Source organism: Nerophis lumbriciformis, linkage group LG34, assembly GCF_033978685.3.
Source record: "Nerophis lumbriciformis linkage group LG34, RoL_Nlum_v2.1, whole genome shotgun sequence".
NCBI lineage: Eukaryota > Metazoa > Chordata > Actinopteri > Syngnathiformes > Syngnathidae > Nerophis > Nerophis lumbriciformis.
In genome coordinates, this window is record NC_084581.2 from 1,100,335 (window position 1) to 1,127,113 (window position 26,779).

Consider the following 26,779-nt stretch of genomic DNA (forward strand, 5'->3'; position numbering starts at 1 on the left):
CTAGACAATGTCACATCTTGAAGGTCCTGGAAGGTAAAAAGGTTCCGATCAATTGATTGATCATAATTATTAGTCTCAATTAAGCCAACAAATGAATTGCAGGCCTCTCATTGGTCCTGCTTGGCTGTCAGTCATCCTTTGTTGGCAGGGCCTTAAAAAGTGCTGAAAAAGGCAAAGGGATTTTTTGCTGCATGGTGCCCCACTGATTTTTGGCCCGTTCACACTTACTATGGGGTGGCTTTGCGTCGCCTTGGTAACGTGCATGCTGGTGTCTCGTGTCAAAGGTAAGGTTCTAGAACATTTTGTATTGTCAAGTGCATTGTCTGCAGCATTACACATCCAATGTGTAATACACATACTATGAGACATTTATGTTTTAGTACACATGTAAGTATACATTTCTGTATGTTAATATACTCTTATTACACAAATGTATACAAGCATTAACTATACATTTATGCACTGTATGTTACCACTAATATTAGGCAACGACTGGTGGTGGAAATATGAAGAAGGAATACGACAATACAGCAAGGAGGCCCTAAACAAGGTACTTTTTTTTTTTTTTTTTATCTTTTCAAATTGTATATCGCCATGGTTTGTTGTCTTTTTTTCTGTTGATATGAAATCCTAAAACGTTTAGGAAGTGAGCACTAAACTGGTGGTGCCAAGACCATGTTGTAACTGCTGTTTTGTTAGCGTGTTTCTTCACATTTAAATGCCTAATTATGTGAAGTGTGTGCAGTGAAGTGAATTATATTTATATAGCACTTTTCTCTAGTGACTCAAAGCGCTTTACATAGTGAAACCCATTATCTAAGTTACATTTAAACCAGTGTGGGTGGCACTGGGAGCAGGTGGGTGAAGTGTCTTGCCCAAGGACTAGGATATTCAGAAGAGGGGATTGAACCTGGAACCCTCATGTTGCTGGCATGGCCACTCTACCAACCGAGATATGCATGACGGCTCATCAAGTCAGAAGAATGGTAGCGCCCGCATAAATGTTGCGTATATTAGCCCCAGCTACAAGTTTCACCCATCCTCCCAAAAGGATGCACAAAAACGTCTCAAGAACCCATGTTTGAAAACAAACAGGAAGTCGGCCATCATGGTTTGAACTGCTTAAAAACAAGAGAAACTGTGACCGTTTATTTCGAACATGCATAGGTTACAATGTAATGCATCACATATTTCCAGTTGTTTCATTACAGCATGTCCGAAAGGGAGTAGGGCATTTATTTGTTTTATGTTAGTAACAGAACAGTAAATAAATTAATAATAAAATACATTTACAATAAGTAAGTAAACAACTATTAAATACATCAATAATCATTCTTTTTTTTTAAAGGTTCAATATATTATCTTATATATTAATTATGTAATAATTGTTCTTCTTTGTACTTTGTGAACACTTGTAGTTTGAACAGTTTCTTAAAATGAATGATATTAGTGCTTTGATTTCCTTGCTTAATCCATTCCATAATTTAATTCCACATACTGGTATGCTAAAAGTCTTAAGTGTTGTATGTGCATACAACTGTTTTAAAATAATTTTCCTCTAAGATTATATTTCTCTTATGTTATCAATAAAGTGTTTGTATGTTCTCTATATCGAACATTATGTATTATTCTAATTGATCTTTTTTGTAACACTGTTAGTAAATGAAGCTGAAGTTTTGTAGTTGTTTCCCCAAAATTATGCATAATAACTCAGATATGGTAACACTAGTGAGCAGTAGGGAATATGAAGTGATTTTTGTCCAGAATATATTTTGCTTTATTCAATATTGACGTGTTTCTTGCTACTTTATGTTGTGTATATTTTTACATGAGGTTTCCGGTACATTTTATCATATACCCAAAAATGTGTTTTCTTTTTATAATATATACTCATCTAATTATATTTGTGTTTGACTTTCTCTTCCACTGTTAGCATTATTTTAGTTTTGCTGAGATTCAAAGATAGTCTTTTTGTCAAACCATTTTTTCAATTTGTTTATTGCTTCTGTTATAATTTGTCTTAACTCGGGATGTCTGATAATGGCTTTTTGCCGATATCCGATATTCCGATATTCAGAGGTGTGGACTCGAGTCACATGACTTGGACTCGAGTCATGAATTTGATGACTTTAGACTCGACTTGACAAAATGTAAAGAGACTTGCAACTCGACTTAGACTTTAACATCAATGACTTGTGACTTCACTTGGACTTGATCCTTTTGACTTGACATGACTTGACATGACTTGCCACTTTCCCCAAAATCCAAAGCTTAAAAAGTTATTTGGGAGCGCTCCGTATTTTTCATTTTCGTCGTCTGTCTATCAGCGTGTTATTCCTGTCAGCTGGTGTGCTGTCAGTACAACAGCCAATCAAATTAGAACTACGTTGTTTTCATCACACAGCATTCATCCAATCAAATTGCAGGACAACCAATGAACAAGAGTTGTCCAACAACGTGCCAGTGATAAACAATTATGTTAAAGTTGGTTTCGTTCGGGTATAAAAACTACGACTTGGTCAACAAAAAACGAATTGCCGTATGCAAATCACGCAGTTCGAATATTACAGACGGAGACGCAACAACTTCCAACTTAGTTCGACATTTGAAGTTGCACAAAGAAGGGTAAGTTTTGAATGTAAGATAACGTTTATTGGCTAAGTAACGTGACTTTTATTTGCTGTGTAGTTAAATCAGTGAGGCTGCAAACTCACTGCTAATGTTATAACCATAGACATCTTATAAGTAGACGCAGCATGGAGCGCTACTGCCAACTGGCGCAGACGAGGCGCGGGGCCGCCATCTTGGAGTGGTGATCCGCTCCACTCAGTGCAATTCATTTGGCAGGAGCAATGAACTGTCAGCGCATTTAATTCATTTTACCTCACTGAATACCACTGATTTTCACGCGCTTTTTTGTCATACGTGTGTAACAGACACATGTTTTGGCGTGTTTTATTATTCATAGTTTGCTTAACAGTAATATAATATTCTTATACGCTATAAGTGACCAGACGTCCGAGATCGAAACTGGGAATATAATCTCAGAGAAGGGGAAAAAAAACGGTAAGCTATTTTTAAATTGAAGAAACAATATGATTAGGTTATATATACATATGCGTGTATCCTACATAAACAATGTATGAATACATTAGATATCTATATATCTTAGGGACCTATAGAATGTATCTCTGTTGCTTCAGCAGCAGAGAGTTTATTCTGTTTTGACACTTTGTATTGATATTTTCTATTACATTCTTCCCTTAAATGATAATGTTTGCAGTGATTGTTTTATATGTATTATTTTATGTAAGTCGCTTTGGATAAAAGCGTCTGCCAAATACTTAAACATATATAAACACCTGAAAGTCTTCATATCAGCTAAAACCACCAATCTGTTTCACTGGATTCAGAATAAAACCAAATTCTGTTTAACCCAACAATGTTACTATTTGAATATTGTTACTTGAAGACTGATTCCTGGTTACAATTATACTGTTAAGAAAGTATTGTCTTATACTTTGCCTAAAATGAGAATGCATCATAATCAGTAGTGGCTGGTGAATTTTGTTTTAGGTGGGGCTGAAAGTTTGTAAACCAAACCCCTGTAGGGGCGTCATCCTCCCCCAGAAGATTTCTTTGTGATTTTCACATACAAATATTGAAGATCTTTGATCCTTCTCAACTCTGTGGTAATATTATTTTCATAAAATACAACCAATAGTACGTTAATGTTAAATCTTACTTGTGAAAAGTAATCCCCCGATTCCTATTTTCAACAGTCCGCTCATTTGAGCAGGAAAACGCTGAACACCATCTTTGTTTTCTACCTTTCAACTGTCAGTTTAGGCTGCTCGCCGGCTCCTCATCAGCACTTCAAGATGGCGGCCAAATTGCTCACGTCACAGCAACCAATGCTGCGTCTACTTATAAGATGTCTATGGTTATAACGTCATTGCAAACACGGCAATCTGTTGCGTCCACTGCAGTTTGCTACCTTATTCATACTTTTGTCCAATATATATTGTCCAACTCTTTAATTACTGATACTGATATCCAGAGGTGGGACCAAGTCATTGCTTTGCAAGTCACAAGTAAGTCTCAAGTCTTTACCCTCAAGTCTCGAGTCAAGTCCCGAGTCAAGACAGGGCAAGTCCGAGTCAAGTCCAAAGTCAAGACTGGAAAGTCTCAAGTCAAGTCCCAAGTCCTGCATTTTGAGTTTCGAGTCCTTTCAAGTCATTTAACCACAGACCAATATATTTACACAGATTGTGTATGCTTTTAAAACGCTGTATTTATTTATTAAAACAAGTGCATTTGAAATTGCAGGGAAAAAGATAGTGCTGACATTGCACTTCAAAATAGCACTATTAACCAGTCATTTTAAACATGTAACTCATTCCTTTACAGAATAAACACATTTGAAAAAAACAAGTGCAACTGTACTTATTTGCACAAAAGTGTTAACATTGTATTTCCATGGCATATTGCATTGTAACTAGTTCCACAGCAGTTTCTATCCTGTTCTTACCTTATCTCATTGATCTCATCTCATACTGTATGTGTGTTTATGTGTGCGTACACATGAAAAACATAACAAATATATGAACATAACAATGAACAGAGTTGTACTTTTTAGATGTCAGGACCCTATGCAATATGTACACATATTCTTAATATAGTATACATTTTAACTGACCTTTATTTGACTATGTTTGTCTTTTTGTAGGTGGCTAAAATACGCGGTGCTGCTGACTGCCGTCTAACGTTACGTTACTGTGTGTGATACATTGACTAACGTAATGTTACTGTGTGTGATACATTGACTAACGTTACGTTACTGTGTGTGATACATTGACTAACGTAATGTTACTGTGTGTGATACATTGACTAACGTTACGTTACTGTGTGTGATACATTGACTAACGTAACGTTATGTATAGGTACCTCATGAAACCCTGCTTAAAAAAAAATCACTTGACAAAAAGTATGAATAAGGTAGCAAACTGCAGTGGACGCAACAGATTGCCGTGTTTGCAATGACGTTATAACCATAGACATCTTATAAGTAGACGCAGCATTGGTTGCTGTGACGTGAGCAATTTGCCCGCCATCTTGAAGTGCTGATGAGGAGCCGGCGAGCAGCCTAAACTGACAGTTGAAAGGTAGAAAACAAAGATGGTGTTCAGCGTTTTCCTGCTCAAATGAGCGGACTGTTGAAAATAGGAATCGGGGGGATTACTTTTCACAAGTGAGATTTAACATTAACGTACTATTGGTTGTATTTTATGAAAATAATATTACCACAGAGTTGAGAAGGATCAAAGATCTTCAATATTTGTATGTGAAAATCACAAAAATCTTCTGGGGGAGGATGACGCCCCTACAGGGGTTTGGTTTACAAACTTTCAGCCCCACCTAAAACAAAATTCACCAGCCGCCACTGATTATGATGCATTCTCATTTTAGGCAAAGTATAAGACAATACTTTCTTAACAGTATAATTGTAACCAGGAATCAGTCTTCAAGTAACAATATTCAAATACTAACATTGTTGGGTTAAACAGAATTTGGTTTTATTCTGAATCCAGTGAAACAGATTGGTGGTTTTAGCTGATATGAAGACTTTCAGGTGTTTATATATGTTTAAGTATTTGGCAGACGCTTTTATCCAAAGCGACTTACATAAAATAATACATATAAAACAATCACTGCAAACATTATCATTTAAGGGAAGAATGTAATAGAAAATATCAATACAAAGTGTCAAGACAGAATAAACTCTCTGCTGCTGAAGCAACAGAGATACAGTCTATAGGTCCCTAAGATATATAGATATCTAATGTATTCATACATTGTTTATGTAGGATACACGCATATGTATATATAACCTAATCATATTGTTTCTTCAACTTAAAAATAGTTTACCGTTTTTTTTCCCCTTCTCTGAGATTATATTCCCAGTTTCGATCTCGGACGTCTGGTCACTTATAGCGTATAAGAATATTATATTACTGTTAAGCAAACTATGAATAATAAAACACGCCAAAACATGTGTCTGTTACACACGTATGACAAAAAAGGGGGTGAAAATCAGTGGTATTCAGTGAGGTAAAATGAATTAAATGCGCTGACAGTTCATTGCTCCTGCCAAATGAATTGCACTGAGTGGAGCGGATCACCACTCCAAGATGGCGGGCCCGCGCCTCGTCTGCGCCAGTAGGCAGTAGCGCTCGAGGCTGCGTCTACTTATAAGATGTCTATGGTTATAACATTAGCAGTGAGTTTGCAGCCTCACTGATTTAACTACACAGCAAATAAAAGTCACGTTACTTAGCCAATAAACGTTATCTTACATTCAAAACTTACCCTTCTTTGTGCAACTTCAAATGTCGAACGAAGTTGGAAGTTGTTGCGTCTCCGTCTGTAATATTCGAACTGCGTGATTTGCATACGGCAATTTGTTTTTTGTTGACCAAGTCGTAGTTTTTATACCCGAACGAAACCAACTTTAACATAATTGTTTATCACTGGCACGTTGTTGGACAACTCTTGGTCATTTGTTGTCCTGCAATTTGATTGGATGAATGCTGTGTGATGAAAACAACGTAGTTCTAATTTGATTGGCTGTTGTACTGACAGCACACCAGCTGACAGGAATAACACGCTGATAGACAGACGAAGAAAATGAAAAATACGGAGCGCTCCCAAATAACTTTTTAAGCTTTGGATTTTGGGGAAAGTGGCAAGTCATGTCAAATCAAAAGGCTCAAGTCCAAGTGAAGTCACAAGTCATTGATGTTAAAGTCTAAGTCGAGTTGCAAGTCTCTTTACATTTTGTCAAGTCGAGTCTAAAGTCATCAAATTCATGACTCGAGTCTGACTCGAGTCCAACTCATGTGACTCGAGTCCACACCTCTGCTGATATCAACCGATATATACAGTCGTGGAATTAACACATTATTATGCCTAATTTGGACAACCAGGTATGGTGAAGATAAGGTACTTTAAAAAAAAATAAAATAAAAATAAAATAAGATCAATAAATTAAAAACATTTTCTTGAATAAAAAAGAAAGTAAAACAATACAAAAACAGTTACATAGAAACTAGTAATTAATGAAAATAAGTAAAATTAACTGTTAAAGGTTAGTACTATTAGTGGACCAGCAGCACACACAATCATGTGTGCTTACGGACTGTATCCCTTGCAGACTGTATTGTTATATATTGATATATAATGTAGGAACCAGAAAATTAATAACAGAAAGAAACAACCCTTTTGTGTGAATGAGTGTAAATGGGGGAGGGAATTTTTTTTTGGGTTGGTGCACTAATTGTAAGTGTATCTTGTGTTTTTTATGTTGATTTAATAAAATAAATTAAAAAAACCATACCGATAATAAAAAAAACAAAAAACCATACCAATAATTTCCGATATTACATTTTAACGCATTTATGCCGATATTATCGGACATCTCTAGTCTTAACTTCTGTATGTTCTCTCCTGAACAAAACACAGTTGTATTATCTGCAAATAATACTAACTTTATGTCCTTGGTAACTTTACAAATGTCGTTTATGAAAAGATTGAACAATTTTGGTCCTAGTATTGATCCCTGAGGTATGCCACAAGATATTTTCAGCGCTGTAGACGTGTTTGCCTAGCTTCACTTATTGCTTCCTGTTGGTTAAGTAGCTTCTTACCCAGTTCAAGACCAACCCTCTGAAGCCATACCACTCTAATTTGTTTATTAAGATTGATTGTGTCAAAAATGTTTTGTTAAATCCATAAACACTGTCTACTATCTATTGCATTGGTGCTCTCCTTTATTGCTAAAATAAAATTGCTAAGGGATTTTATCTTGGCTTGTACTACGTGGGAGGAGCCTTTGATAACTCTCCAAGCTACACAAAACCAAATTAAGTTGGTGGTTCTACTTGTATGATAATTGATGTCTATGATGAAGATGACACCCTGAATATAGTCATATGTTTCATAATTAATATATTTATAATTACTATGAATAATATATTATTCCTAGTAGTAATATGTATACATATTACTACTACATAATTATTATTACTGTGTTTTCTGACCACTAGTTTTGTAGTTTGTTTTTCATGGAAAACTTAACCTGAAGATGCATTTTGTTATTCGTAAGAATGTTGCTTCTCATAGTGTCAGCATGAAAGTTATTTTAGGTCATTATATTAAACAAGTTCAATGATAAAGAGATCTCTGACTCGCTCTTTAGGAGTTTCCTGAGAAAACTCGTCCAATTGGCTTCAAACATCCAACCTTCCAGTGTCCGGATATGAGCCCTTCGGCTACAGCACCCTCCTCAGGTGTGTCGCTGCGCACACACACACACACACACACACACACACACACCCACACACACGCGATGTTGATCTTTTATTACTCTTATTTTTGTTGAAGTGGAGCTGGTGAAGGCGGCCGACATCAAAGTCATCGCCGCCCTGGGAGATTCTCTAACAGTAAAAATGTTGCTTTTACTTCCTCCTCTCCTCGTTGCAAAGATTCTTCTAGAAAATAATCATTGTGACTGAGTTGTCATTTCCTCTGGTTCCAGACAGCCATCGGCGCCAACGCCACGACCGTCCTCGGGATACCCATCGAGTTTCGCCACGTTTCCTGGAGGTAAACCAGGTCACTGTAACACATGCGCCATCTCGTATTAAAGGATTAGTAGACTGCAGAAAGTACTTGGCAGTTGTATGAATGACAGGCTTTTTATTTGTCATGATTAGATTTGGCTTAATAACATAAACACAAACATTTAGAGAGACTTAATGGCACTTTTCTGCTAAACGACGCTCTTCATCAAATCATCTCTAACAATTATTGAATACATGTATATTAGATAATTTCAGTATTTCATTACTGATTAAATTATTTTATATATATATATGTATATATATATATATATATACACACCAGTGACGTGCGGTGAGGTTGATGACTGGTGAGGCACTGACTTCATCACAGTCAGATTTACAAACATATGAACCCTAAAGACTTTCTTATTCACCATTTGATTGGCAGCAGTTAACGGGTTATGTTTAAAAGCTCATACCAGCATTCTTCCCTGCTTGGCACTCAGCATCAAGGGTTGCAATTGGGGGTTAAATCACCAAAAATTATTCCCGGGCGCGGCACCGCTGCTGCCCACTGCTCCCCTCACCTCGCAGGGGGTGATCAAGGGGATGGGTCGAATGCAGAGGACAAATTTCACCTTAACTTTAACTTTACACATACAAACTGTAGCACACAAAAAAGCACATTTAATTAAAAAAACGTTACTATGGTCTTACCTTTACTTATAAGTGCGGGAACAGGGGTGTTCGTGTTGGAGGAGTTGTGAATGAATGAAATATAACACCCTTGCTGCAGTCTGCAGGTGTACCTAATGTTGTGTCCCTGCAGTCGTTCACGGCTCCTCCAGTGCGAGCATTGTTGTTTTTTCACTTTTTGGCTTCTTGTTAAGTGACTTTTTTTGGATGGATTCGGTCTTGCACGTGGAGGGTTTGGGTGTGGGCTTTGGTTGGTGTGGCGCTCCCGTCGGGGGGTGCAGTCTGTGGCGGAGGTGCATTAACCGGCACCAGGAGGCGGGGTTACTGCGAGCCTCACACAGTGCGTCTTTGCAGTAGTTTTATGATTGCTCAGCACAAGAAATACGTTACACACATACAGTTGTTGACAAAATACACTGTACATTATATACCTCAGCTAACTAAACTATGGAAATGTATAATATAATTCATATAGCAATACGGTCTCACTGCACAGCAGGCCAGCATTTAGCCGAGTCCGCAATCCATGTTGAGGCACAACTGAGTGATGTGCCTCAACTGGCTGCTGATCACCGCACCGTCTCTTCTCAGTATTTGAACTGCAAATGTGAAAATTCAGCGATTTTGAATAAAAATAATCTAAAACTGGTGAAGTTAAATGGAAAATAACTTTATAGTATAATCACTGAATACATATAACAATTTAATTAATTTGTTTTCTTTTTACATTTTTTTTCTTTCCATGATGGCAGGTGAGGCCCCGCCTCACCTGCCTCTAGTGACCGCACGTCACTGGTATGTATGTATGTATACATATATATGTATGTATGTATACATATATATGTATGTATGTATACATATATATGTATGTATGTATACATATATATGTATGTATGTATACATATATATGTATGTATGTATGTATACGTATGTATGTATACGTATATATGTATGTATGTATACATATATATGTATGTATGTATGTATACATATATATGTATGTATACGTATGTATGTATGTATACATATGTATGTATGTATGTATGTATGTATGTATGTATGTATGTATGTATGTATACATATGTATGTATGTATGTATACATATGTATGTATGTATGTATACATATGTATGTATGTATGTATACATATGTATGTATGTATGTATACATATGTATGTATGTATGTATACATATGTATGTATGTATGTATACATATGTATGTATGTATGTATACATATGTATGTATGTATGTATGTATACATATGTATGTATGTATGTATGTATACATATGTATGTATGTATGTATGTATACATATGTATGTATGTATGTATGTATACATATGTATGTATGTATGTATACATATGTATGTATGTATGTATACATATGTATGTATGTATGTGTATGTATGTATGTATATGTATGTATGTATACATATGTATGTATACATATGTATACATATGTATGTATACATATGTATACATATGTATGTATGTATGTATACATATGTATGTATGTATGTATGTATGTATACATATGTATGTATGTATGTATGTATGTATACATATGTATGTATGTATGTATGTATGTATACATATGTATGTATGTATGTATACATATGTATGTATGTATGTATACATATGTATGTATACATATGTATGTATGTATGTATACATATGTATGTATACATATGTATGTATGTATGTATGTATACATATGTATGTATGTATACATATGTATGTATGTATACATACGTATGTATGTATGTATACGTATGTATGTATGTATACATATGTATGTATGTATACATATGTATGTATGTATACATATGTATGTATGTATACATATGTATGTATGTATACATATGTATGTATGTATGTATGTATGTATACATATGTATGTATGTATGTATACATATGTATGTATGTATGTATACATATGTATGTATGTATACGTATGTATGTATGTATGTATACGTATGTATGTATGTATGTATGTATGTATGTATGTATGTATACATATGTATGTATACATATGTATGTATACATATGTATGTATACATATGTATGTATACATACGTATGTATGTATACATACGTATGTATGTATACATACGTATGTATGTATGTATACATACGTATGTATGTATGTATACATACGTATGTATGTATGTATACATACGTATGTATGTATGTATACATACGTATGTATGTATGTATACATACGTATGTATGTATGTATACGTATGTATGTATGTATGTATACATACGTATGTATGTATGTATACATACGTACGTATGTATGTATACATACGTACGTATGTATGTATGTATGTATGTATACGTACGTATGTATGTATGTATACATACATATGTATGTATGTATACATACGTATGTATGTATGTATACATACGTATGTATGTATGTATGTATACATACGTACGTATGTATGTATACATACGTACGTATGTATGTATACATACGTACGTATGTATACATACATACGTACGTATGTATACATACATACGTACGTATGTATGTATGTATACGTACGTATGTATGTATACATACGTACGTATGTATGTATACATACGTACGTATGTATGTATACGTACGTATGTATGTATGTATACGTACGTATGTATGTATGTATACGTACGTATGTATGTATGTATACATACGTACGTATGTATGTATACATACGTATGTATGTATACATACGTATGTATACATACGTATGTATGTATACATACGTATGTATACATACGTATGTATGTATACATACGTATGTATGTATGTATGTATACATACGTATGTATGTATGTATGTATACATACGTATGTATGTATACATACGTATGTATGTATACATACGTATGTATGTATACATACGTATGTATGTATACATACGTATGTATGTATACATACGTATGTATGTATGTATGTATACATACGTATGTATGTATGTATACGTATGTATGTATATGTATGTATACGTATGTATGTATATGTATGTATGTATATGTATGTATACGTATGTATGTATATGTATGTATACATACGTATGTATATGTATGTATACATACGTATGTATATGTATGTATACATACGTATGTATGTATGTATACATACGTATGTATACATACGTATGTATGTATGTATACATACGTATGTATACATACGTATGTATGTATGTATACATACGTATGTATGTATACATACGTATGTATGTATACATACGTATGTATACATACGTATGTATGTATACATACGTATGTATGTATACATACGTATGTATGTATGTATACGTATATACGTATGTATGTATGTATACGTATGTATGTATACGTATATACGTATGTATGTATGTATACGTATATACGTATGTATGTATGTATACGTATATACGTATGTATGTATGTATACGTATATACGTATGTATGTATACGTATATACGTATGTATGTATGTATACGTATATACGTATGTATGTATGTATACGTATATACGTATGTATGTATGTATACGTATATACGTATGTATGTATGTATACGTATATACGTATGTATGTATGTATACGTATATACGTATGTATGTATGTATACGTATATACGTATGTATGTATGTATACGTATATACGTATGTATGTATGTATACGTATGTATGTATATACGTATGTATGTATGTATACGTATATACGTATGTATGTATGTGTACGTATATACGTATGTATGTATGTATACGTATATGCGTATATACGTATGTATGTATGTATACGTATGTATGTATGTATACGTATGTATGTATATGTATGTATGTATACGTATGTATGTATGTATACGTATGTATGTATGTATGTATACGTATATACGTATGTATGTATGTATACGTATATACGTATGTATGTATGTATACATATATATGTATGTGTACATATGTATGTATGTATGTATACATATGTATGTATGCATATTTACTGTATGTATGTATGTATGCATATGTACTGTATGTATACATATGTACTGTATGTATGTATGTATACATATGTACTGTATGTATGTATACATATGTACAGTATGTATGTATGTATGTATACATATGTACAGTATGTATGTAGTATGTGTGTGTGTAGTTGGGTGTTCCAACAGGACAATGACCCCAAACACATGTTAAAAGTGGTAAAGGAATGGCTAAATCAGGCTACAATTAAGGTTTTAGTATGGCTTCCTAAAGTCCTGACTTAAATGTGTGGACAATGCCGAAGAAACAAGTCCATGTCAGAAAACCAACAAATGTAGCTGAACTGCACCAATTTTGTCAAGAGGAGTGGTCAAAAATTCAACCAGAAGCTTGTGGATGGCTACCAAAAGCGCCTTTTGCAGTGAAACTTGCCAAGGGACATGTGACCAAATATTAACATTGCTGTATGTATACTTTTGAGCCAGCAGATTTGGTCACATTTTCAGTAGACACATAATAAATTCATACAAAGAACTAAACTTCATGAATGTTTTTTGTGACTAACAAGTATGTGCTCCAATTACTCTATAACAAAAAAATAGGAGTTGTAGAAATTAGTGGAAACTCAAGACAGCCATGACATTATGTTCTTTACAAGTGTATGTAAACTTTTGACCGTGTATGTGTGTGTGTGTGTGTGTGTGTGTGTGTGTGTAAGCTTATTTTTGTTGTCTACAATAAATAAATATTTCTGTAAATTACATTTTATTTTATTTATATTTTAATTTTTTTCCCTGTATTATTTTCTACTCAATTCTTGTGACAAAGAAACACTATAAATCTCAAACTTGATATGATTTTGTGCTAAAATAGAAAAACCCCATCAAGTCAAATTCCTTGTGTGTTAAACATACTTGGCCAATAAAGCTGATTCTGCTTCTGATCACCATTTAACATTTGTATTTATTTTATTACGAAATTTACACAAAAAAAAAATCATAATTGAATTAAAATGCTAAATATAAATATGAAATGTTTTATAAGAATTAACCGAGCGGACACAAGATACTGATACAATGTTGATTATACATTCATGTCCTTTACAACTGACTTTATCCATCCATCCATCCATCTTCTTCCGCTTATCCGAGGTCGGGTCGCGGGGGCAGCAGCCTAAGCAGGGAAGCCCAGACTTCCCTCTCCCCAGCCACTTCGTCCAGCTTTTCCTGTGGGACCCCGAGGCGTTCCCAGGCCAGCCGGGAGACATAGTCTTCCCAACGTGTCCTGGGTCTTCCCCGCGGCCTCCTACCGGTCGGACGTGCCCTAAACACCTCCCTAGGGAGGCGTTCGGGTGGCATCCTGACCAGATGCCCGAACCACCTCATCTGGCTCCTCTCCATGTGGAGGAGCAGCGGCTTTACTTTGAGCTCCTCCCGGATGACAGAGCTTCTCACCCTATCTCTAAGGGAGAGCCCCGCCACCCGGCGGAGGAAACTCATTTGGGCCGCTTGTACCCGTGATCTTGTCCTTTCGGTCATAACCCAAAGCTCATGACCATAGGTGAGGATGGGAACGTAGATCGACCGGTAAATTGAGAGCTTTGCCTTCCGGCTCAACTCCTTCTTCACCACAACGGATCGATACAGCGTCCGCATTACTGAAGATGCCGCACCGATCCGCCTGTCGATCTCACGATCCACTCTTCCCTCACTCGTGAACAAGACTCCGAGGTACTTGAACTCCTCCACTTGGGGCAAGATCTCCTCCCCAACCCGGAGATGGCACTCCACCCTTTTCCGGGCGAGAACCATGGACTCGGACTTGGAGGTGCTGATTCTCATCCCAGTCGCTTCACACTCAGCTGCGAACCGATCCAGTCTCGTTGACTTTAAAACAACGTTGCAAAATAGTTGTATTTGTAAATTGAGACATCAACGTTGGTTCGGAAATGACCAAATTTTAATGGTCAAATCAACGTCAACCTGACATTGATTAAATGTTGTCAAAAAGCATGTTTTAAGATTATGTTTGAGCTGCTTAACATCAGGACCTAATTCAACAAGTTCTCAACGTTGTTTCAATGTCTTGTGCCTGCTGGGAATGATTAGTTGCCGTGTTGTACACTGATGAGCTGTTTCTAATATTTTGACCCCTAAGTCAGGTGACAAATGCTAGAAGTGATCAATAATATTTTTCGATGTGACTGCATGTCTTGGCAGTGTCGATCAAAAAAAAAAGCGTGGATTTTGTAATGGTAGATTCCTATTGACCCGTGCTGGTATACCTAATGAACTGTCCAGTGTTGATGTCTGAATTCCTGTTTTGTCTCCCAGCATCGGAGGTTACGGCTCGTTTGAGGATGTCATCACTTTGCCCAGTAAGTTTGTCGTCCCCGTGACCTGCCCCCTCGCCAAGCGCTCAATTCCTGTGCGTGCTGTGTGTGTCAGACATCATCAAGCTCTTCAATCCCAGCCTGCTGGGCGCTGCTCGGGGGAAGACGGTCCACGGCATGGAGGCCCACATCAGCCAGACAGGCCTCAATTTGGCTGTGACAGGACACAACACTTTGTAAGGTTGCAGCCTTGAAGTCCGCCTGCTTTTTTCTGTTGCCATGGCAACCGACACACTTGCTGGTTTGCCTTCTTCATCGTGTTGTCAAGCTAAAATGTATTTGTGTGTAATTTATAATAATAATCTTCCTCTTTTTCCGTCTAGCAATCTCCCCAGCCAGACGAGACATTTGATTGACACGCTCAGAGGTTACGAGGTTCGTGGGCAAATGAAAGATGTCTTCAAACAGTGCAAATACAATCGGGCTGTTTCAGGGTCACACTTTGTCCATTTTAAGATTTCAATGTCCGATACATGAATCATGCAAGTGTAAAATGAAGTGGTACAAAGCAGTGGAACTTACTTTGTCATAGAAATGATCTGTCCCAGATTCAAACTTTCTTCATACTACACATGAATACTAAATATAAGATTGTAGCTATATTATTCATGATGTAGAAGTGCCAAATTTTATCAAAATAAATCAAAACTGTGGTTGTCAAAGTGTTTCTAAACCGCTCAAAAAATATTGGAACACTTTTAGAATAAAAATAAAAATACTCAGACAGCACATAAGTCATTTTTACTATCTCTACTTGACTTACAAGTGTAAAAATAAGTTTACCATAACAAAGAATTGTTATTTTTTAATTTCTGTTGTTTTTTCACTCAGAATTCTGCCCACTGATCTCTTTTTTGAAAGTGAGAACAGAAAAACAAAAAGCAATTTTTTTTGGTGTTCTTAAGTTTGAGTTTTAATCAAATCTGAAGTCAAAATTCAATCAAACAAATATGATGGCAGAACTATTATATTATTGCATGTTACATTACATATTTACAGGTAAAAGCCAGTAAATTTGAATATTTTGAAAAACTTGATTTATTTCAGTAATTGCATTCAAAAGGTGTAACTTGTACATTATATTTATTCATTGCACACAGACTGATGCATTCAAATGTTTATTTCATTTAATTTTGATGATTTGAAGTGGCAACAAATGAAAATCCAAAATTCCGTGTGTCACAAAATTAGAATATTACTTAAGGCTAATACAAAAAAGGGATTTTTAGAAATGTTGGCCAACTGAAAAGTATGAAAATGAAAAATATGAGCATGTACAATACTCAATACTTGGTTGGAGCTCCTTTTGCCTCAATTACTGCGTTAATGCGACGTGGCATGGAGTCGATGAGTTTCTGGCACTGCTCAGGTGTTATGAGAGCCCAGGTTGCTCTGATAGTGGCCTTCAACTCTTCTGTGTTTTTGGGTCTGGCATTCTGCATCTTCCTTTTCACAATACCCCACAGATTTTCTATGGGGCTAAGGTCAGGGGAGTTGGCGGGCCAATTTAGAACAGAAATACCATGGTCCGTAAACCAGGCACGGGTAGATTTTGCGCTGTGTGCAGGCGCCAAGTCCTGTTGGAACTTGAAATCTCCATCTCCATAGAGCAGGTCAGCAGCAGGAAGCATGAAGTGCTCTAAAACTTGCTGGTAGACGGCTGCGTTGACCCTGGATCTCAGGAAACAGAGTGGACCGACACCAGCAGATGACATGGCACCCCAAACCATCACCCAACCATGCAAATTTTGCATTTCCTTTGGAAATCGAGGTCCCAGAGTCTGGAGGAAGACAGGAGAGGCACAGGATCCACGTTGCCTGAAGTCTAGTGGAAAGTTTCCACCATCAGTGATGGTTTGGGGTGCCATGTCATCTGCTGGTGTCGGTCCACTCTGTTTCCTGAGATCCAGGGTCAACGCAGCCGTCTACCAGCAAGTTTTAGAGCACTTCATGCTTCCTGCTGCTGACCTGCTCTATGGAGATGGAGATTTCAAGTTCCAACAGGACTTGGCGCCTGCACACAGCGCAAAATCTACCCGTGCCTGGTTTACGGACCATGGTATTTCTGTTCTAAATTGGCCCGCCAACTCCCCTGACCTTAGCCCCATAGAAAATCTGTGGGGTATTGTGAAAAGGAAGATGCAGAATGCCAGACCCAAAAACGCAGAAGAGTTGAAGGCCACTATCAGAGCAACCTGGGCTCTCATAACACCTGAGCAGTGCCAGAAACTCATCGACTCCATGCCACGCCGCATTAACGCAGTAATTGAGGCAAAAGGAGCTCCAACCAAGTATTGAGTATTGTACATGCTCATATTTTTCATTTTCATACTTTTCAGTTGGCCAACATTTCTAAAAATCCCTTTTTTGTATTAGCCTTAAGTAATATTCTAATTTTGTGACACACGGAATTTTGGATTTTCATTTGTTGCCACTTCAAATCATCAAAATTAAATGAAATAAACATTTGAATGCATCAGTCTGTGTGCAATGAATAAATATAATGTACAAGTTACACCTTTTGAATGCAATTACTGAAATAAATCAAGTTTTTCAAAATATTCTAATTTACTGGCTTTTACCTGTATATGGTTTAATCAAGCAATCTTGCTGTACTTTATGCCCACTCTTGCTTTATTCATGTATTATTGATATGATTAGGATTATTTATGTCCTGCAGGGGTTGAACTTCGAGAAGGACTGGAAGCTTCTGACCATCCTTATGGGCATGAACGACATCTGTGACTATTGCAAAGACAAAGTAAATCTTTCCGTCATCATATCCATCAATATATACATCCATCCATCCATTTACTACCGCTTGTCCCTCATGATTCCATGAAATCATATCTTCAAAATTGAACATCCATCCCATGAAATATAATTTTACATAATTCAATGGAACCATATCATAGTCAATATGAACATGATTCCTTGAAATCATGTACAGTAATTATTTTAAATACTTTCATTAAATCATGTCATCATTAATATTGAACATAATTCCATTAAATCATATACTGTACTTTTTTTTACATATTCCATGAAATCAGAATCAATATTGAACATGGTTCCATGGAATTATATCATACTTAATATTTTACATGATTAGAAATTATATAAGCAATATTGCGCATGATTCCATGAACTCATATCAATATTTTACATTATTCCATGAAATCAAATTATTATAAATAATAGTATAAATTCAAATCATAAGCAATATAATATAATCAAGAGTGTGCATGCTTCCTTGAAATGATATCAATATTTTACATGATTCTATTAAATCATTTCAGTATTTTACATGATTCCATTAAACCATATAATTATTTGTACATGATTCTATGAAATCATATAATTAATATTGAACATGACTCCATGAAATCATATGATACGTATTAATATTTTACATGATTTTGTGAAATCATAAAAGCAATATTGTACATGGTTCTATGAACTCACATCAATATTTTACATGATTTAATGAAATATGATTATTTTACATTATACTCTGAAACCATATCATAATCAATATAATAATATAATCAATAGTTAGCATGGTACCTTGAACTGATTCTTTGAAATTGTATCAATATTTTACGTGATTATATAAATTCTTATCAATATTTTACATGATTACATTAAATCATATAATCATTTTACATGATTCTATGAAATCATATAAATATTCAACATGATTCTATTAAATCACATCATTATTTTTACATTTCCATTAAATCATGTGATTAAAATGTGACATCACTTTGTAAAACCATGTCATTATTGAACATGATACAAGGAAAATCATAACATCAATATTTTACGGCAGTGGGTGTAAACTTTTTTTTACCAAGTACCACTTCAGAAAACACTTTGCTTTCATAATGACCAACCTCAAAATACAGTAGCGTAGTAGGCCTAAGTATTCATTAAAAACAAGGCAGAGGTTTTATTTAACAAGTATATTTAATATTTTGGATAATGTAACATTTCAAACAGTTTGAACAGCAACACTGTGTTTGAACATAGGAAAATATAACACTGTACTTAAAAATCAAATAAAAGTTTTGGCCTACCACAGTTTGAGAATGACTGTTTTACGGAATTTCCATGAAATACTACACATATTGAACATGATTCCATGAACTCATATAATGATTTTTCATGATTACAGTAAAGCATATAACTGCTTTATGGTTCCGATAAAGCGCTGACGTTCCCTGCAGGCTCTCTTCTCAGCGGAGAACTTCCTTCACTACATGAGCGTGTCGTTGGAGATGCTTATGAATGAGGTCACCGAAGATGAAAACTTTTAATAATTAAACTGTTTTGTTTCATTTGCAATAAAAGTGTTGTCTTTGTGCTCCTTGAGGTTCCCCGAATGATCGTGAACGTGGTGCAGATTCTTCCCATGCAGACTCTCAGAGAGGTGCACAAGCCCACACCAGGCTGTCTGTTGCAAAGGTGAGTTTGCACCAACATACAGTACATCCTCATTAGCATATAGTACATACTCATGCTTGATTTTATTAACTGTATATTTAACACATTTATATAATTAAACCCAACAATTCCTCTGTAGCCGTCGGGTGTGTGGTGTACAAAGGTGGTTGGAGGCAACCTCTTCTTGCAGTTTTTAATGAACTCCACAAGATGGCAATAGCTGCATTTGAAGTAGGATGAAGGATCAGCACGCAGCAGCTTTTTTTTTTTAGCTCTGCATGCACTATAAAATGTTACTACTCAGCTTGTGATTTGAAGTTGTTTACAATCCACTTAATGCTGACTCAGCACGTTACTCCTAATACTGTACAACATTGTTTGTGTTCATAAATGAGCATGTTCAGCACTTGCTCACACACCCCAAATCATTTGAAAGAGAATTCACTTGCTCAATATGCACGGATGAGCCAATGAGAATTGATTTCAATGAAAATCTCTGCTTTGATTGGAGTGTCCATGAAATCATATTATCAATATTGAACATGATTTAATCAAATCATATCAATGTTGAACATGATTCCATCAAATCATATCAATATTGAACATGGTTCCGTCAAATCATATTAAGACTGACATGATTCCATCAAATCATATAATGATCTTGATTCCATTGAAAATCATCTAGAAAATAATTGCATAAAATCATATCCTTAATATTGAACATCCATCCATTTTTCTACCGCTTATCCCTTTCGGGGTCGCGGGGGGTGCTGGAGCCTATCTCAGCTACAATCAGGCGGAAAGCGGGGTACACCCTGGACAAGTCGCCACCTCATCGCAGGGCCAACACAAATAGACAACATTCACACTCACATTTAAACACCTAATTCAAGGAAATCATATCAGTATTGCCATGATTCCATGAAATCATATCAATATTACACTTTATTCCATGAAATCATTTAATCAATATAGAACATAATTGCATGAAATCCTTAATATTGCACATGAATAAATACAATCACATCATCATTAGAAAACATAATTCCATGAAATGATATTAATATTGAACATGTTTCGTTTAAATCATATCTTTAATATTGTACATGATTCCATAAAATCATTTCATCAATATTAAACTTGATTCCATGAAATCATATCAATTTTGAATTTGATTACATGAAATCATATCAATATTGAACATCCATCCATCCATCCATTTTCTACCGCTTATCCCTTTCGGGGTGGCGGGGGGTGCTGGAGCCTATCTCAGCTACAATCAGGCGGAAGGCGGGGTACACCCTGGACAAGTCGCCATCTCATCGCAGGGCCAACACAGATAGACAGGCAACATTCACACTCACATTCAAACACCTAATTCAAGGAAATCATATTAGTATTGCCATGATTCCATGAAATCATATCAATATTACACTTTATTCCATGAAATCATTTAATCAATATAGAACATAATTGCATGAAATCCTTAATATTGCACATGAATAAATACAATCACATCATCATTAGAAAACATAATTCCATGGAATGATATTAATATTGAACATGATTCGTTTAAATCATATCTTTAATATTGTACATGATTCCATAAAATCATTTCATCAATATTAAACTTGATTCCATTAAATATCAATTTTGAATTTGATTACATGAAATCATATAATCAATATTGAACATGATTCCATGAAATCATATCCTTAATATTGAACATAATTGAATGAGATCATATACCGGTAATCGATAGTGGACATGATTCATTGAAATCAAATCATTAATATTGAACATAATGATTCAATGAAATCATATCAATACTGAACATGATTCCATGGACTCATATCACAAATATTGAACACTATTACGTTGACGTTGATGTTCTATGTTGTTCAGATCTTTCTGCTCTTGTCTCATCGAGCCAGCGAGTCGTTCTGCTGAGCTCGGGGAGCTAGTGGAGGTCAATCTGGAGTTCCAGGTAATAATTCTTAACGAGGTGATGCTGATTGTCATCATTTGATGACACTCATGTGGCGCTCTCCTATTTGCTGCTGGTCCTCAGAGGAGATTGGAGGCGTTGCTTCATGGTAACCACTTCTTCAGGGAGGACTTTGCTGTGGTCCTGCAGCCCTTCTTGAAACACGCCGACCCTCCTCGCCTCCCGGTAAGGCCGCACACGCCGTGACGTCACGGCCTCTCCTCCAATCCTCTTCTTTTTGTGTCTGTGAGCAGAGCGGCAAGATCGACATGAGCTTCTTCACACACGACTGCTTTCATTTCACCATTAAAGGCCATGAAGAACTGGCCAAAGGACTGTGGAACAACATGGTCAGACTTGTAAACACTTCTTTTACTTTTTACTTTACTATTGACTTTTTTGCTTTTGGTTACTACTTACATTTGATTTACTACCTAATTATTACTTTCCTTTACTACTTACAGGTTTTCTTTCATTTTCTACTTACTTTCAATAACTATTTACTGTTTTACTTTCATTAACTACTTTGTTACATTTATTTACTGCCATTTATTATTTATTTTCATTTACTAGTTTATTTGTACCTTCATTTACTACTTACTTTTTTACTTCACTACTTCCGTTTTTTAATATAATTCACTCGTTTCTTTTTTAATTCAATTTACGGTACTACTTTTTAAAAATGTACTAGATCTTTCTTTTTTACCTTAATTTACTACTTATTTTCACGTACTAGATAAATCTTATTTACTGTATATTGTTTCTACTCTCATTCCTACTTATTTTTCATTTAGAAAGTGAAGTGTTTGTGTGGACAGTTTCAGGCTGAGGGAGACAAGACGGTTGTTAGCAGTTTTTCTGACCCCATCAACCTCGTCTGTCCACCCATGGTGAGACTTGTCTCGATGTGAACTTTGACCCCATGCATTCTCCATCATATTATATACATTGCCATCTATAGCAGAATATAGACATACATATACTGGATATATATATGAATAATATTATGTCGTAAATACTAAATATATTAGTATTAAAAACATTACTATTATGTTGTTTTATCATTATTTTGTATAGTATATGTAGTCAAATATGTTTGTATTGGCTATTTTATGTTGGTAACCATTTTATAGTATGATTATTATTCAAACTAATATCTACACCATTAATTATAATAAAATAAAACACAAATATCTATTTAAAGATTTGTATGCAACTAATTTTACTGATTAGTTGTCTTTTAAATTATATTATTAAACATAATAGTTATCATTTAAAACTATTAAATAACTTGACTCTAAGAAACAAAAGTTTCTCAATTTATTTAATATCACAAATACTGTACATTATACATGTCTTTCTGTTTACTTGCCATATTCAATAATTAAATTTTTAGCAGTGTGAAGTGAGTCATTCAAAATATATTTTTTTACAAGAATTATGTAAAATATATGAGAATTATTTCAAATCGTAACCAGCTGTATTTGGGGGTTTTTTCCAGCAAAATTTTGCATATTCTGTGAAATATGCTTTAATATCGGACATTGCATAGAACCCTAATTCAAGACTTTCTGTCTAAATTTACCAAAAGAAGTGTAAGTGTAAGAGCACATACAAGCAATTTAATCAATGTGTATTTTGTCAAATTTCATAGAAAATCTATAGGAATATTTATCTGGTTGTAAAGTGAATCCAAAATCAATAGACTTCCCCTCTAAATGTCCATAAAGTAGTTCAAAGCTGAATGTCTAAAATTGATCATCTCACATGCTGCATTCATGAAAGCTTGGGTTCAAGAGTGTTATATTTTGTCCATAGGAACATCCGTACATCTTCACCCGATCGACCTCTGCCAGGTCAGCCCAGCCCGGACTTCACCGCAGGCTTCAGGTTCTTTCGCTGGCGGTCATCTCCTCGCTGCTCTGGCTTCTTGTGGCGTTTAGGCGTCATGTTTTTTTGTAACTTTGCACAGCAGGTGATGATGACACAGGTAGTCATTCCAGCCGTCTGGGCGAGAAAGCTTTTTACACTCATGTCAAACCTCATCACGAAGTGTCCAGAATGAAATCCACAAGACGAGAAACAACAGTCAATATAACATCAACAATAACTTTTATATTGTGTTCATCTCGTAAAATCCACCTTGAGGAAAACATTCTATTATATTTATGAAACTCTATTTTGACTGTTTTCTTTTTAAAACCAAAACATTCTGTAAAGCAACGGTACGTTCCCAACTTTAGGGAGCGCTCATGATTTCAAGGCTACTGAGAAAAAAAAGATTAAAACTTTACTTCTAGATTTAATGACCGAAAGTAAAAAAAAATAATATATTTTTTAGACTATAATATGATCACATCGCGCTTCAAAGTTTGTGGTTTCATTCCATCACAGATGTTTTTTGGTTTGTTTGTTTTTCTTTAAGCATATTCCACATATTTTAGCCTAAATTAGGCATTTTAAACATAAAAATGTCGAAATGTACTAAAAATGTCAATACTACAGTCGTATTGACCACTATGTGAGACCAAACCAATTTGAGTGTGCTGTTCAGTATCATGACCACTAATTGGCTAATCCACTAACAGCAGTACTCTATTGTATTAACAGAGTGTAAAGGTGACTATGTGGGTTTTATTTCATGTCGAGAGAGCTCTCATAATGTTACAAAAATATATTTAGTAAGTTGTAAACAGGTTTTTTATGATCAAGCTATGAAAATAATAGATTTTGGGCATGTTGTAATGACAAACTGTAAATATGCGATGGACCACATTGTAACTGTATGCTTGTTTTAAATAAACTAAGACCATAGCAATAAATACTAGTTCTGCTGAAATTAATTTACCACTGTCAAACCTGGAACCTTTTAACAGTGATAAACAAAAAAAAGAAATATTATATAGTAATGATAAATAATCAAAGTTAAAAATAATTATACTGTATTATTTTTAACTATTTAAGTTTTTTAATGAGATCAATGTTTCATTCACTTGAAAAAAATTATTCATTATAATACGTGACACAGTATATGCAATAATACAAAAAAACCTATTCATTGTTTGTGATTTAATTTGATATTTATAGGAGTTGACATTTAAATGAAACAAATGTGCTGAAGGTTGGTTTTGTCGTCCAAGCCCGTCTCATCCTCTCATGTGCTACTTCTTTACTTTTGTCTTACTTTTCACTTCTTTTTCTTTCCACTTCAACTTAGTTCAAGTGAAAGTGAATTATTGATGAGGTGAAGTTTGCCTTCAGCTTTTTTTTAATGCTACAGTCCCCCATGCGCTCTACATAACATTCCCACCATATAATGTAACAACTTGATGAGAATCCAGGCAATATATGCTTAATTCATAGCAACGCTTCACTGTGTGCACTTCAAATGATGATGATGATGATGATGATGATGCAGAGGTGTTTTATATGCACACATGCATCCTCTGTCACATCATTGCTTTAAAAATGTGCCTGTGCGATGCAGACTCTCCCTGAAACTTGTCACCAGAGACGAATGAGTCACACACACACACACACACACACACACACACACACACACACACACACACACACACACACACACACACACACACACACACACACACACACACACGTCTATTGCTGGCCCACTTATTCCGAGATGCTTGTGTGTTTCCTCTGCATTCCAAAAAATACACTTGACACTTTTTAAGCAATCAAGACATCAGCAATAAGAGTCAATATTGTACTGCACTGTTGCAGACCACCACCATGCAACCCCGCCTTACATCTGGATCACGCAGGCATTATTTTGTCATGCAGACACACACAAATTTAAATATTAAGAGCCCAAAAACACTCTCAGTAACCCAACCAGCAATCGGGAGCTGTTTTTGAAGATTTTGTCCCCTTTTATAACCAAAATATTAGAAAGCCTTTGTGTTGGATGTCATTCTATGGTGCACCTGTGTGTGTATATATACATAACCCCTATGCAGTCTGTTATTGTATGCTCGTTGTCAGGTTGCTTGCGTTTGCTTAGGAATACAGGACTGTCCATATTAGCAAGTTAACTCATGGGATTAATCACAAAAAATATTGTATTAATCATGCAGTTTATTTTGACCATACAAGCTCTTTCACCATAACCGTTAAATGATCGGTGATCGGATCGATATATATATATATCATTAGAAAAATGAGTGAGAAGACTCTGACTGGTGTGCTTGCTGATAAATTTCACTCCAAAATACAGCCGGAAAGAACTTTGGATAAAACTGTTACCAAGTTTTGTGCAAATAAATAAAACGCGTCCAAGCAAAATGTTTAAAAATGTTCCTGGATGACATTCTGAAAATAAAATTGCATTTTAACAAATATTGGGGTCATTTCTAAGCCATTTTAAATTATGCAAGCAAGTAATTACCTACGATTAATCTAAATTCCAAAATGTGATTAATCTTATTTAAAAAAAATTATAATTTGAAAGCTAATAAGATATCAACCTAATGTTTTCTAAAGTGGTTTAGCACTTCTTTTAAACAGACTATAACTCCTCTTGTGTTTTAATGTATATTTAATCTAATAGGAATGTATTTTTGTACATATTTCTAATCATGATGTTCCATCAGTGTGTTGACAATCCAGTGCACCTGCATGCCACCTGGTTGCATAATGCTCTTATTATGAGCTTGACAGAAA

The 26,779-nt window shown here is 35.2% G+C and overlaps 1 protein-coding gene across 1 annotated transcript; it reads left to right on the forward strand.

Annotated features, from left to right (window-relative positions):
* The first annotated feature begins 507 nt into the window (after nt 1-507).
* LOC133576353 (phospholipase B1, membrane-associated) lies at nt 508-26,331 on the forward strand. Its single transcript, XM_061929513.1, has 15 exons — nt 508-550; nt 8,258-8,348; nt 8,443-8,501; nt 8,597-8,664; nt 15,605-15,648; nt 15,719-15,839; nt 15,987-16,038; nt 18,344-18,424; nt 19,893-19,958; nt 20,039-20,130; nt 22,015-22,096; nt 22,181-22,282; nt 22,351-22,446; nt 22,915-22,986; nt 23,915-26,331. The coding sequence occupies exons 2-15, from the start codon at nt 8,318-8,320 to the stop codon at nt 24,056-24,058; spliced, it is 1,110 nt and encodes a 369-aa protein (XP_061785497.1). The 5' UTR covers nt 508-550; nt 8,258-8,317; the 3' UTR covers nt 24,059-26,331.
* The last annotated feature ends 448 nt before the right edge of the window (nt 26,332-26,779 follow it).

Bases quoted from the DNA above. Each gene is read 5' to 3' on its own strand.
- LOC133576353 (XM_061929513.1), top strand. From the start codon at position 8,318: ATGAGCCCTTCGGCTACAGCACCCTCCTCAG. The intron at 8,349-8,442 runs GTGTGTCGCTGC...TTTTTGTTGAAG, and splicing joins GGCTACAGCACCCTCCTCAG to TGGAGCTGGTGAAGGCGGCC. The intron at 8,502-8,596 runs GTAAAAATGTTG...CTCTGGTTCCAG, and splicing joins CCCTGGGAGATTCTCTAACA to ACAGCCATCGGCGCCAACGC.